Source organism: Mobula birostris, chromosome 24 (genome assembly GCF_030028105.1).
Source record: "Mobula birostris isolate sMobBir1 chromosome 24, sMobBir1.hap1, whole genome shotgun sequence".
Lineage (NCBI taxonomy): Eukaryota > Metazoa > Chordata > Chondrichthyes > Myliobatiformes > Myliobatidae > Mobula > Mobula birostris.
In genome coordinates, this window is record NC_092393.1 from 21,165,172 (window position 1) to 21,177,884 (window position 12,713).

At 40.4% G+C, this 12,713-nt stretch overlaps 1 protein-coding gene across 1 annotated transcript in view; it reads left to right on the plus strand.

Annotated features, from left to right (window-relative positions):
* Positions 1–12,713, plus strand: part of dnah9 (dynein, axonemal, heavy chain 9) — a 586,329-nt gene that overhangs the window by 316,877 nt on the left and 256,739 nt on the right. Inside the window, exons 47-48 of the mRNA XM_072242702.1 lie at positions 2,376–2,537; positions 5,893–6,126. Coding sequence (XP_072098803.1) covers positions 2,376–2,537; positions 5,893–6,126 — 396 coding nt within the window. The remainder of the gene's footprint in view (positions 1–2,375; positions 2,538–5,892; positions 6,127–12,713) is intronic.

Consider the following 12,713-nt stretch of genomic DNA (forward strand, 5'->3'; position numbering starts at 1 on the left):
GTCCAGTGCTATGTTAAAGGTCAGGGAGTTACGGTCAGTGACTCTGGAATGCTCACCCACCAAAAGATCTGTCACCTGACCAGGTTTAAGGTTAATTTATTACCAGAGTATGTATAAGTCACCATATACTACCTTAAGATCATTACCAAATATTAGATCCATTATGGGCTCAGCTTGTCTGCATATTGTGTCACAAATTCTTCCTGGACATATCTAACCAAATTCTGTCTTAACTGAACCTTTTGCACTAAGGATTTGCTAATCAATATTAAGGCAGACTTGATGGGCTGAATGGCTTTCTTCTGCTCCTATATCTTATGGTCTTATGGAAATTAAAATCTTGACGACAACCCTGTTATGTTTGCACCTTTCTAAGATCTGCCTATTGATCTGCTCCTCAATGTCACTGTTGTGACTGGGGGGTGGGGTGGGAGGGGGATCTCCAGAATACTCCCAGTGGAGTGATCACTCACTTGCTGTTTCTGACTTCTACCTGGAATGACTCGGGATCCCTCCTTTTTGCAGCTGGGATACTATTCCTGATTAGTAAAGTCACTTCTCCACCCCCTTTACCTCCCTCCCTGTCTCTTTTGAAACATCTACACCCCAGAAATTTCAACTGCCATTGTGGCATCCAAGTAATAGCCATAATGTTATAGTTCCATGCCCTAAGTTCAGCATTCTTGTTCCTGATATTTCTTGCATTAAAGAGACACATTTCAACCCATCCAACTGGGAAAAAAAATCCAACTTGCATTTATGTCATACCCACTGCCTATCCTTCCTCACAGTCTCTTTACATGTAGCACCTAAATTAACAGCAACTGCTCCATCCTCTGACATAACAAACTGGTTCTCTCCCCTCTGCTACTTTAAGTTAAACCCTTTGCAAAAGCTGTGCCCGCAAGGACTTTGGTCCCTCTCATGTTCACGTGTAAGCATCCTTTGTGTACAGGTGATTCCTTCCCCAGAAGAGATCCAAATTATTCACAAATCTGAAATCCTGTTCTTTTCTTGATGGGCCAAATGGCCTAATTCTGCTCCTATATCTTATGGTCTTCATGATTCTTCCGCCACATGTTATTTACACGTGACAATAATAAACCAATTCCAATTCTAATCTGGTTAAGCTTAAACCATTGCTTTATTGAAGGATTTACAGACTGCAGCATGAGCTGATATACTGTAGATTTTTTTCAAATCATTTGAATCACCAGAAATAACAATGGTACAATATTCACTTTATCAGTGTACAGTGATTTTACATGACAACATTAGAGCAGATCTTGCAATGCGGACTCTGCACAAAACAGCAGCCTGTGTGCCTGAACTCATCTAATGGGTGTAGTATGCCTATTCTCTGATAAAGCCCGAGTGGTAGCAAGGATAAAAACGCGAAATAAATGCTGCCCACTAAATTCCCTTGAAGGACTTGTTGTTGAGCAAAGTCACATCCCCAGCTTAGTTGGCTCATTAAGTTACAAGTTCCTGAACACTTATAACCATGAGATAATAACAACTGTTGAAAATTAAGTTGATTAATCTGTTTTATTTAAAAAAACAGCTGGAGCACATAATAACTAAAATCTTTATATCATGGCGGAACATGGCAAGCAGAATGCAGTAAAACTCACAGTGCACAGTAAGATTGTGACTTTGGTGCTCAACTGCACATGCATGGGTGGCCCAGTTACAAACTTCTGAAAGCTTTAGTTCCATTTGGAACTGTTGGCACTTCCCATCAAGTTCTGTTATGGGCAATTTGCACACCTCTATACTGATGACGAATGTCAGCTCACACTACAACACTGATGTTATGAGATGCACATTGAAAAATATTTGGTAATGAGGTCTTTCCAAATTTGATTACAATTAATTATTGGAAAACTAATACAGCAATTATATATATATATATAGTATAGATGTTATTTTTAATTCCTTCATTCGAAGTAGAGAATATTAAAGCACACAGATTTAGCTGCATGAGAACTTCAAAGGTAACAGAGTGTCACTCTAACTGTATCGTTTATGGTTCAGTGATAGTAATGAAACCTATCCACTATCTGGCCTGTACAAAGCATCTGAAGACTGTCATCCTTATCAATTAGTCTGCCTATGCTATGCGGAACCAATGATTAAATACCACAGATTTTTTTTTCTCTGTCCTGCTAAGAAGTTTTGCATCTCTGATCCAAGTCGTGCAACCATGAGAATAAAATGAGCAGTGATTCACTTTAAACTTCTGCACTGTCATAACTGTCTACTACTACTCACAAGCACTGGAAGTAAAGGCTCATCGTCAGCAAATTAATCCACAGTATATATCTGGTCCTATTAAATGCCAGCAAAATGATTCCATGTTTCTTTCCACACAGGTAGCTTTGTGTTTCTCACCGGTTGGTAACAAACTGCGGGTTCGCAGTAGGAAGTTCCCCGCTGTCGTCAACTGCACTGCAATAGACTGGTTTCATGAGTGGCCCAAGGAAGCTTTGGAGTCTGTCAGCCTGCGCTTCCTGCAGGAGACCGACAATGTTGATGTAAGATCATTATTAGTGGTGGCACATTTCACAGAACTTGTTGGTGTATTTTGTATGATTGGTGATGCCATGCGAGCTTTGCCTTTCCATCAACAGATTAAGCATCCTATTGAACTCCAAGCTGCATTTTTATTAACACGTATAGATCTGCCCAATTTAGCAATTAGTCCGTTGGAAACCACAGATCCACTTGTTCTTTTATTACTTGTAAAGATGAATCATTGGATTTTGTATCGAGATTAAAATGATGTGTAACATATTCATGGACAAAGTAATGTACGTATGGAAACAGTGGAACGATCATTTGATCTGTGCACAAAGCATGTAAGAAAGGAATTAACAGTTTTAATATCTTCAAAGGAATCAAGAATTTGTATGATCCAATACATCTATTGTGTAGTCGTACACAGTACAATAACTGGATATCTGAAGTCTATTAGAAAATTCCCATATTTTCTTTTAAAGATTAAATAATATTTTGTTGCACTCATCTTAAAAAATGGTTTGACCATTTAAACTAAAGTAGGAGAATTGTGTTTCCTGTAGATGATGTTCATATCTTTCTGGCTGAATTGCTTCTTTAAAAACATAACAATTAAGGAAATTACATGTTTGGACAGCAGTCAGTAAGTGGGATCCACATAATTGCAGTTAATGTACCCTGAGACTGGCATAAGACATCAAAAGTACATTTAAGTAAAATATTCACATTGAATTTAATAACCACTTATAATACTATATATGCTTCTGGTTACCAGAGTGGAAAAGAAATATTACCCCAATTGAAAGGATGAAAAGGAAAGCAAGTAGAATGATTGAAGGGATGGAAGAACTGGATTCTGAGGTGCAATTATATAAATTGGGCTTGTCCTCCCTGGGGAAGAGAGAATTGATTGGTGATGCGCGATCACTGTTATTAGGATTCTAAATTATCTTAATAATACAACTATTTATAGCTATTTTAACTCCACGACAACAAAAACAGAGCATGTGTTTTGAGCAAGGTAAGTGCAGAAACATTATTTCAGCAAGATGGTGAGTGATCAAGTAATGGATCAGAGGAGTGCAATTTCTTGATACATTCAAATGTAAATTAGATAAATTATCAGGGAAAATAACATTTTAAGATGGAATAAATTTGCAGTTTAAAATAAAGCAAGGACATATTCTTTTGGGAAGAAATAGATGATTTTAGATCTGTGCTTCTTAAATCTTTCCACAACCAGTGTTTTTACGTGTCATGTCTGGGTCCTGCAGTCTAATTTATAGAAATTGACTGCTATGAACTGACAATATATTTATTTTAATTGCATAACTGTGGGTGGTGGGGTGGAGATGCATCTCTGTCAAAGGAGGTGCAAGGTGCTCCTTCCCTCCGCTAGCCTGCAGGTGTTTCACCCGTTTAGACCCCCAATCAGCCTCAGGTGAAGTTATGGGTGGATAGTCGTATGAGTGGCTGGTATATATCCCAAGTCCTGCTTATGCCATCACTGACGCCAGGCAGACAATCCCTGAAGGGTGTTGATGATGGCTGGGATCGCCTGCCTTGTAAAGACACTGCCCAGAAGAAAGCAGTGATGAACCACTTCTGTCGAAAAATTTGCCAGGAAGAATCATGGTCAAAAGATCATGCTTACCCACGTAATACAGCATGCCACATAATGATGATGATTGTTATATAACTGTGTAAAAGGTGAATAAAATACAAACCAGACGGAATCTGGTGTTTTTATATCTGACAATTCCTTTGTTTTCTGTGCAACACCTTCACTGCATGTATTGTTACTTACAGTCTCAGTCTTGGCTCCATTCAAGTTAGATCTAGCTGGAACTATTTTTAATTTGAATTGGTTGTTAACAAGTAGAAACATTTTAGCTTTAGCACTACCTTTTTTAATTTTAATCACCAGGGTTACCAGTGCAATAAAAATGATGGCCTTGATTGACAAACAAAGGTTTTCATGCTTCGTTCTTTGAAAAATGAACCCTAGCTGCATAAAAGAAGGAATTGCAATATAGATTAATGGAAAGTAGGGACAAGCAGGAGTAATGTTACAATTTATTTGAACCCATTTGGGACTACATAAGCATTATCCATTTAGGATAGAGTTCATATATCCCCGTACTTTTAGAATCTGCTACTATAATTATGTTCCTTCTTAAACAGATCCTTGATTACAGGGAAACCAATCTATGTGCCTTTGTGCATCTGCAGATATGTGTATCTGAATAAAGATGGGCATTCTTCCGTTGGTAACATATCTAACATTCAATATTTAAAATAAAAATGGCAAGGAAACATCTATAATGATTAGATTTTAGAACATCTGCAATGATTTACTTTCTGTGGAAGACCAGTCTTACTTGATTTAAGTTCCCATTTTCTGCACTGAGATAAATGAGTAAAAAGATATAGTACAATTGTGGATATTTGGTTATCTGGGACTTGCTGTACTGTACTGAAATGATGTTCATGTTAACTACAAGCAGATGAAATGCTGTTAAGTTTAAATACTAAATAGAAAACAAATCCTAATTAGTTTCTATTTTCTTGGTGGTGGTTGTCCATCGTGTCTGACAATGAAAAGAAACCTGTGCAGGGGAATTTTGAAGTGGAAACATCATTGCACTGAGGCAGTTTCACTCCCTTGACCTCAGAGGTCCAAATTAGTGGTAGAAACAAACATCGTCGCAGACTGGGGTCTTCCTTGGTTGGAGTGGATGACCATGACATCTCCTGTGCCTTGTCATGCCGTTTGCTCTCCACGGAGCATTGCAATAGAACCTTCCTAGCTGTTGAATCTCACTATAGATCCCATCTCCCCCGTACACCAGAGCTGACTTCACATGCTGGGATAGACATGTCCCTGACTCACCGGGGTACGATGCTGCCAGCTTACCCTCACGTGGTTTAGCCTGCCTGCTGAAGTGGGTACCAGGGTGTGGCCACTTTTATATGTAAGCATCTACTTGTAGCCACAGGTGAGAGCTGAGAGTCTGGTGGGGACCAAATGGGAGTGACCTGCCCCAGAATGAATGCTACAAGCCCTTTCACCAGAGCTGCTACTCCTCCCTGAACCTCATACACCGCATGCACTTTCTGAACTCTGTTGAAAAAAGTCATGTCTCAGACTGCATGGCTGCAATTAGTGCTGTCCTTGATTTGGGAAATGCTGGCAAAAGAAGATGATTTCTGTGTGAGTCATAGTATATGAGGATTATGCATGAATATGTCAATACCTTGTAGTTTTGTCCTAATTATAATATTTTAGTTAGCAATATAAGCACCTAATTTCTTATCACTAGGAAGCATTTTAACAACACATTTTTCTCATAACTTTTCCTTTCTCTTTAGCCTTCAATTAAAGAATCTGTAAGCAAGTTTATGGCATATGTGCACACCAGTGTCAATGAAACATCCAAGTCCTATTTAATTAATGAACGACGATATAATTATACTACACCCAAGTCATTCCTAGAACAAATCAAGCTGTATCAAAACCTGCTAGCTAAGAAGAGTAAAGAGCTTACGGCCAAGATGGAGCGTCTGGAGAATGGACTGCAGAAGCTAAACAGCACCTCAGCGCAGGTAAAGCACAGCTCTTATGCATATTACTAGCAAAATCAAGTTTCTTCCTAAATGGTAAATGCGCTGTTCCCAATGAAGTACTCTTTTTGCAAACCGTGTAACAGGCATCTTAAAAGCAATCAAACTGGAAAGGCATTCAAAAAAAATCTACACAAATTCTGTTGTAAAATGAATCAAGGTTGCTGTACTGTAGACACAAGATGATGGGATGTAGCTTGTCATTTGTGCAGGAACTTCATTTCTGATACTGTTTGGGTGAGATGTACAGTTTTTCCCATTGTCACTATTGCAGCTGTATTTCTGTTTATTTTATACAAAATTATTATTTTTAAATCATCAGTTAGATTCAGGGATCTGAACTCTCAGTGAATGCATGTAATAATACTGACCAGGCAGTTAAAACAGAGATATTTTAGCCCAGTCTCTTATGTGTTGCAGATTTATAATAACGCTAATTTACTCTGAGGATGAAAGTTAAAAGCAAAGCTTTTATGTGACCTTAAACCCTTCCTATACTTACCAGAATGTGAATAATTTTCCTTTGGCATAAAATGAAGCTTATGTACTCAGGCTGCCTTTCCAACTCCTCCCACAATTACAAGTTGAAGCTCAATAGGGGCTCGGTATAAGATCTAAAAAGGAGCATCTCCGGGCTTTTTTTCCGGCGGCCCAATGCAGTCACAATTCATTATCCAGGGTAAATAAAAATAAGATGGGGAAAAGCAGAGCAGCCATTGTTCGAGTGGCTGTCGTGTGAGTGGACCAGTGTTAGAGAACTGAGGCTTTGGCTCAGTAGGCTTGGGTGGGGTAAATTTCTGGTAAGTTTCTTCTTCTTCATTCTTCATCTGCTAGTGCAGTGAAAATGGCTCCAGGGGCTGTGTTGTGTTCTTTGTGTGAGATGTGGGAATTCTGGGGACTACCAGCCTCTCAGAAAACCAGATCTGCACCAGATACACCAAGCGCACCAAGTTGCAGCTCCTCAGAGAATTTGTTAAGGAACTGGAGCTGAAGCCCGGTGACCTTTGGCTCAAATCGGAAACCGAGGAGGTAATAGAGAGGAGCTACAGGGAGATAGTCACCCATAAGTTGCAGGAGGCAGGTACCTGGGTGGCTGTCAGGAGAGGGAAAAGAAATGGGCAGCCAGTCAGGAGTAGCCCTGTGTCCATTCCCCTCAATAATAAATATTCCACTTTAGATACTATTGTGGGTGCGGAGCAGCCAATTGTCAGAGCCGACTGGGTCTCTGGCTGAGTCTGGTGCTGTGGTTCAGAAGGGAAAGGGAAGAAGACGACTGCTGTATTGATAGGGGACTCCATAGTTAGATGAGTAGATATGGGATTCTGTGAATGTGAAAAGGATACCTGGATGGTATGTTGCCTCCCAGGTGCCAGGGTCAGGGATGTCTTAAATAGTGTCCACGGCATTCTAAAGGAGGACGGTGAGCAACCAGCTCTTAGTGTATATTGACACCAATGACATAGGTAGGGAAAAAAGGTCTTGAAGAGAGAATTTAGGAAGCTAAGTGGAAAACTGAAAAGCAGGACCTCTAGTGTAGTAATCTTTGGATTGCTGCCTGTACCATGTGTCAGTGAGGGTAAGATTAGAATGATTTGGCAGATGAATGTGTGGCTGAGGATCTGGCTTCAGATTTCAGAATCATTGGGATCTCTTCTGGGGAAGGTTTGACTCGTACAAAAGGGATTGGTTACATCTGGACCCGAGGGGGGCAATATTATTGTGGGCAGGTTGCTGGAGCTGTTGGGGAGGATTTAAACTACTTTGGCAGGGGGATGGGAACCGGATTGATCGGGCTGAGAATGGGGCAGTTGTGAGGCAACTAGATGCCGTGTGCAGTGAGACTGTCAGGATGGACAGGCAGGTGATGGGGCAAATTTGAAGTCAGTAGAATGAGGAGCAGTGTAACATAGGGACAAAATCAAAAAGGGTGATAAGTACAGAAATGAAGCTCACAGTATATGGAATAATGTAGATATTCTTGTAGCACAGTTAGGGATTGTCAAGTATGACATTGTGGGCATCACTGAGTTGTGGGTGAAAAAAAATCATAGTTTGGAGCTTAACATCCAAGGATGATCCATTGTATTGAAAAGACAGGCATGTAGGCAGAGGGAGTGGGGTGGCTGTAATGGTAAAAAAATGAGATCAAATCTTTAGTAAGGTGGCAGAGGAGCAGAAGATGTAGATTCCTTGTGGATAGAGTTAAGGAAATGCAAGTGTAAAAAGACCCTGATGGGAGTTATATACAGGCCTCCAAACAGTAGCCATGTGTGAGCTACAAATTACAATGCAAAATAGAAAATGCATGTCAAAAGGGCAATGCTGCAATACTTATGGGGGATTTCAATATGCAGATAGATTGGGAAAATCAGGTTGGTGTTGCATCCCAAGAGAGAATTTGTAGAATACCTCTAAAATGGCTTTTTTGAGCAGCTTATGGTTGAGCCCATCAGGGGAAATGCTATTTTGCTTTGGGTAGTGTGTAATGAAATGGATTTGATCATAAAATCATAAGATCATGAGATATAGGAGCAGAAGTAGGCCATTTGGCCTTTCGAGTCTGCTCCGCCATTCAATGGGCTGATCCAATTCTTCCAGTCATCCCCACTCCTCTGCCTTCACCCCATACTGTCCTGGCTAATCAAGAACCTATCTATCTCTGCCTTAAATACACCCAATGACTTGGTCTCCACAGCCGCTCATGGCAACAAATTCCACAGATTTACCACGCTCTGACTATAGTAATTTCTCCACCTATCAGTTCTAAAAGGAGGTCCTTTAATCCTGAAGTTGTGCCCTCTTGTCCTAGAATCCCCTACCATGGGAAATAACTTTGCCATATCTAATCTGTTCACGCCTTTTAATATTTGAAATGTTTCTATGAGATCGCCCCTCGTTCTCCTGAACTCCAGGAAGTACAGCCCAACAGCTGCCAGACGTTCCTCATACAGTAACCCTTTCATTGCTGGAATCATTCTCGTGAATCTTCTCTGACCCTCTTCAATGTCAGTATATCCTTTCTAAAATAAGGAGCCCAAAACTGCACACAATACTTACAGAGCCTCAACATCACATCCCTGCTCTTATATTCTATACCTCTGGAAATGAATGCCAACATTGTATTCGCCTTCTGTACAATCAACTCAACCAGGATACTGTGTACATGGATTTTCAGAAGGCCTTTGACAAGGTGCCGCACATCACATGAGGCTGCCTAACAAGAGCCCATGATATTACAGGAAGTTATTCACATAGTTAGGAGATTGGCTGATTGGCAAGAGGCAAAGAGTGGAAATAAGAGGAGTCTTTTCTGGTTGGCTGCACTGACGAGTGGTATTCCTCAGGGGTTGGTGTTGGGATCGCTTCTTTTTACGTTATATGTTAGTGATTTGGATGATGAAATTGTTGGCTTTGTCGCCAAGTTTAGGGACAATATGAAGATAGGTGGAGGGGCAAGTAGTGTTGAGGAAGTAGGGAGGCTACAGAAGGTTTTAATCAAATTAGGAGACTAGGCAAAGAAGTAGCAGATAGAGTGTTGAGTAGTATATGGTCATGCAGTTTGGAAGAAACAAAGGCATAGCCTATTTTCTAAACAGGCAGAGAATTCAAAAATCTGAGGTGCAAAGAGACATTTGAGTCCTCGTGCAGGTTTCCCTAAAGATTAATTTGCAGGTTGAGTTGGCAGTGCGGTAGGCAAATGCAACCATAGCATTTATTTTGCGACAACTGGAATATAAAAACAAAAATGAAATGCTGAGGATTTAAAAGGCACTGATGAGATCTCACTTGCAGTATTGTGAGCAGTTTTGGAACCTGGTCTAAGAAAGGATGTGCTGACATTAGAGAGAGGGTTCAGAGGAGGTTCACAGGAACGATTCTGGGAATGAAGGGTTATCATATGAGGAGTATTTGATGGCTCTGGGCCTGTACTCACTGGAATTTAGAAGAATGACAGAGAATCTCATTGAAACATAATAGATGTTGAAAAGCCTAATTAGAGTTGATGTGGACAGGATGTTTCCTATAGTTGAAGAGTCTAGGAGCAGAGGACATAGCCTCAGAATAGAGGGACTTCCATTTATAACGGAGTTGACAAATAATTTCTTTAGCCAGAAGATGATGAATCTGTGGAATTCATTGCCACAGGAGGCTGTGGAGGCCATGTCATTGAGTGTACTTAAGGCAGAAGTGGATAGGTTCTTGATTAGTGAGGATGCGAAAGGTTACGGGCAGAAGGTAGGAGAATGGGGTTGAGAGGGAAAATGGATCAACCATGATGACATTGCAGAGCAGACTTGATGGGCTGAATGGCCTATGCCTGTTGCTGTCTCTGATGGCCTTATGGTTCTAGTGTGTGGAGATGTTTTTTAGCCTTACTGCTTGGGGAGAGTAACAGGTTTTGAATCCGGTGGTCTTAGCGATGCTGCTACATAGCTTCCTTCCTGATGGGAGTGGGGCAAATAGTCCATGAGCAGATTGGGTGGAATCCTTTATGATTCTGCTAGCCCTTTTCTGGCACCTTTTTGTATATATGTCCTTGATATTGAATAGTCCATGCTGGTGATGCATTGGGCATTAGTTTTAGTTTTGACTACCCGTTGTGGAGACAGTTTGAGCTCATTGTCTGCGTTGTGCTCTATACCTTGCTGAGATTGTCAATGATCTTAATGAGTGATGGTGGGGTGATTGGAACTGCCATTGCTTGCATATTGTGTATTGGATTGTGGTGGGAATAGGGGAGGAGCAACACATTAGATTAGATTGGAATTAGGGATGAATGAATCATAGGTGGTGTTCATGACCAGCATTTTCAGTGGGAAGTATATCGAGGGGTCAGGGTTGAGGTCACGTGGGAGTGTGGGTGATTTGAGTTGGGAACAGCCCCTCTTGCCTAATGCCAGTGTGTTGCAGCTTCTCCACAATGCTCCAAAATGAGTGTTCCACACGGAATTGCCTCAGTTAATGCATCCTGGCACATACATTGTGCCAAGGATGCAAGGGTGATTTATTCCAGCTAGTTCTTCTTAATTTCAAAAATAAAAATGAGCAATCCTAGAAATGATTACTGTCATATTTCATTCAGTCATGGGAAGATATGCTCTTCAGTTACGTAATACTGAAATCAAAGTCAGCATTTATCGTCATTTGCACAACTATCTGTAGGCACAGGCGCAATGAAAAATTTGCTTGCTGTGTCATCACAGACACATACCATCAAATAAGCAGCATTCACAAGAAAAACATAAATTCTACACAAATTTTGCAAGAAAGAACACAATTAGATCAAAAATGCAGGGTGGTCAAAGCAGTCATGGTATTGCTAAACTGCGGTGATTAAGGTTGTTCCAGTTGGCTCAGTCATCAAATGATTGAATCAGAACAGCTGTTCTTGAATCTGGTAGTTTGAAATATATCTCCTGCCTGAAGGTAACTGTCAGTAGGTGGCATGGCCTGGAACGAAATTTTGTTAAGTAATTGCATAGTGTTCCTCATTCAGGGAAAGCGTACTGAGAACAAAACTTTTCTTAAGGGAGGAATTTAAAGGATGTTCAATTTATTTTAAGAGCATGCCTTAATTTATTTTTGATTTGAATTTTAATTTTGTTCAGTAACACAGTTGTTTTTGAGTGCATAGAGCACTAAATTTCTCAGAATGCATTGCATGCATAGTACAATAATATATTCCTGCTCAAACCAAGTAATTAACAACTTCATCATCACTTGTCACTTCCTTGCCTGCTGAGGTTGATGGAATTTTGCAAATTCATTTTGTGATCTGCATTTCTTTTTATAAGATCTGCCTGCAGGGTGCATGATCTGTGACACTAGTACATCAGATTTCAAGACCTGATTTTCTATCTGGTTCAATGTGATTGTTCTTAGCAGTGTACGCATGAGAATGCATCTGGCACAAAATATCATGTCCTTTCGGGAGTTATCTTCTGATGCAAACCATATGTCCCTTGCTCCCAGATGATGCTGCAGAATATTGCTTTTGCCACTAGATTAAAGTATGTGCTGTTAATGAGATTTTAAAAAAATCACAATACAAGCCTGAATATTTTGTGCTTGTGCATCTTTGGAGAAATATTTTGTGCTTGTGCATTTTCGGCGCTGGTTTGTTATCTTCAAATTATTTCAAAGAGCTAATGTTAATAAAATAGGCACCAAGACACAAAGTGAGGTTTTGTGAGATTTGAGAGTAAGAAAGCACAATAGGATATATTATCCACTTTCTTCATTTCCTGCCAGATTCCATCACCCGCAACCCCTTTTTTGCCTCCTCCCATCACCTCCCAGCCTCTGTCACTATTTCTACACTGTCCTCTTCCATCGGCCTGTTACCCCTCTCCGCCTGGACCCACATCACTTGCTAGCTCATAGAGCACCACAGCACAGAAACAGATTCTTCAGCCCATCTAATCTCTGCTGGCCTGGTTTTCTGCCTAGTCCCATCTATCACAATACAGACCATAGCCCTCCATACCTCTCTCATAGATACACCTAGGCAAACTTCCCTTAAATGCTACAATTTAATCTACATCCACCACTTCTACTGGTAGCTCATT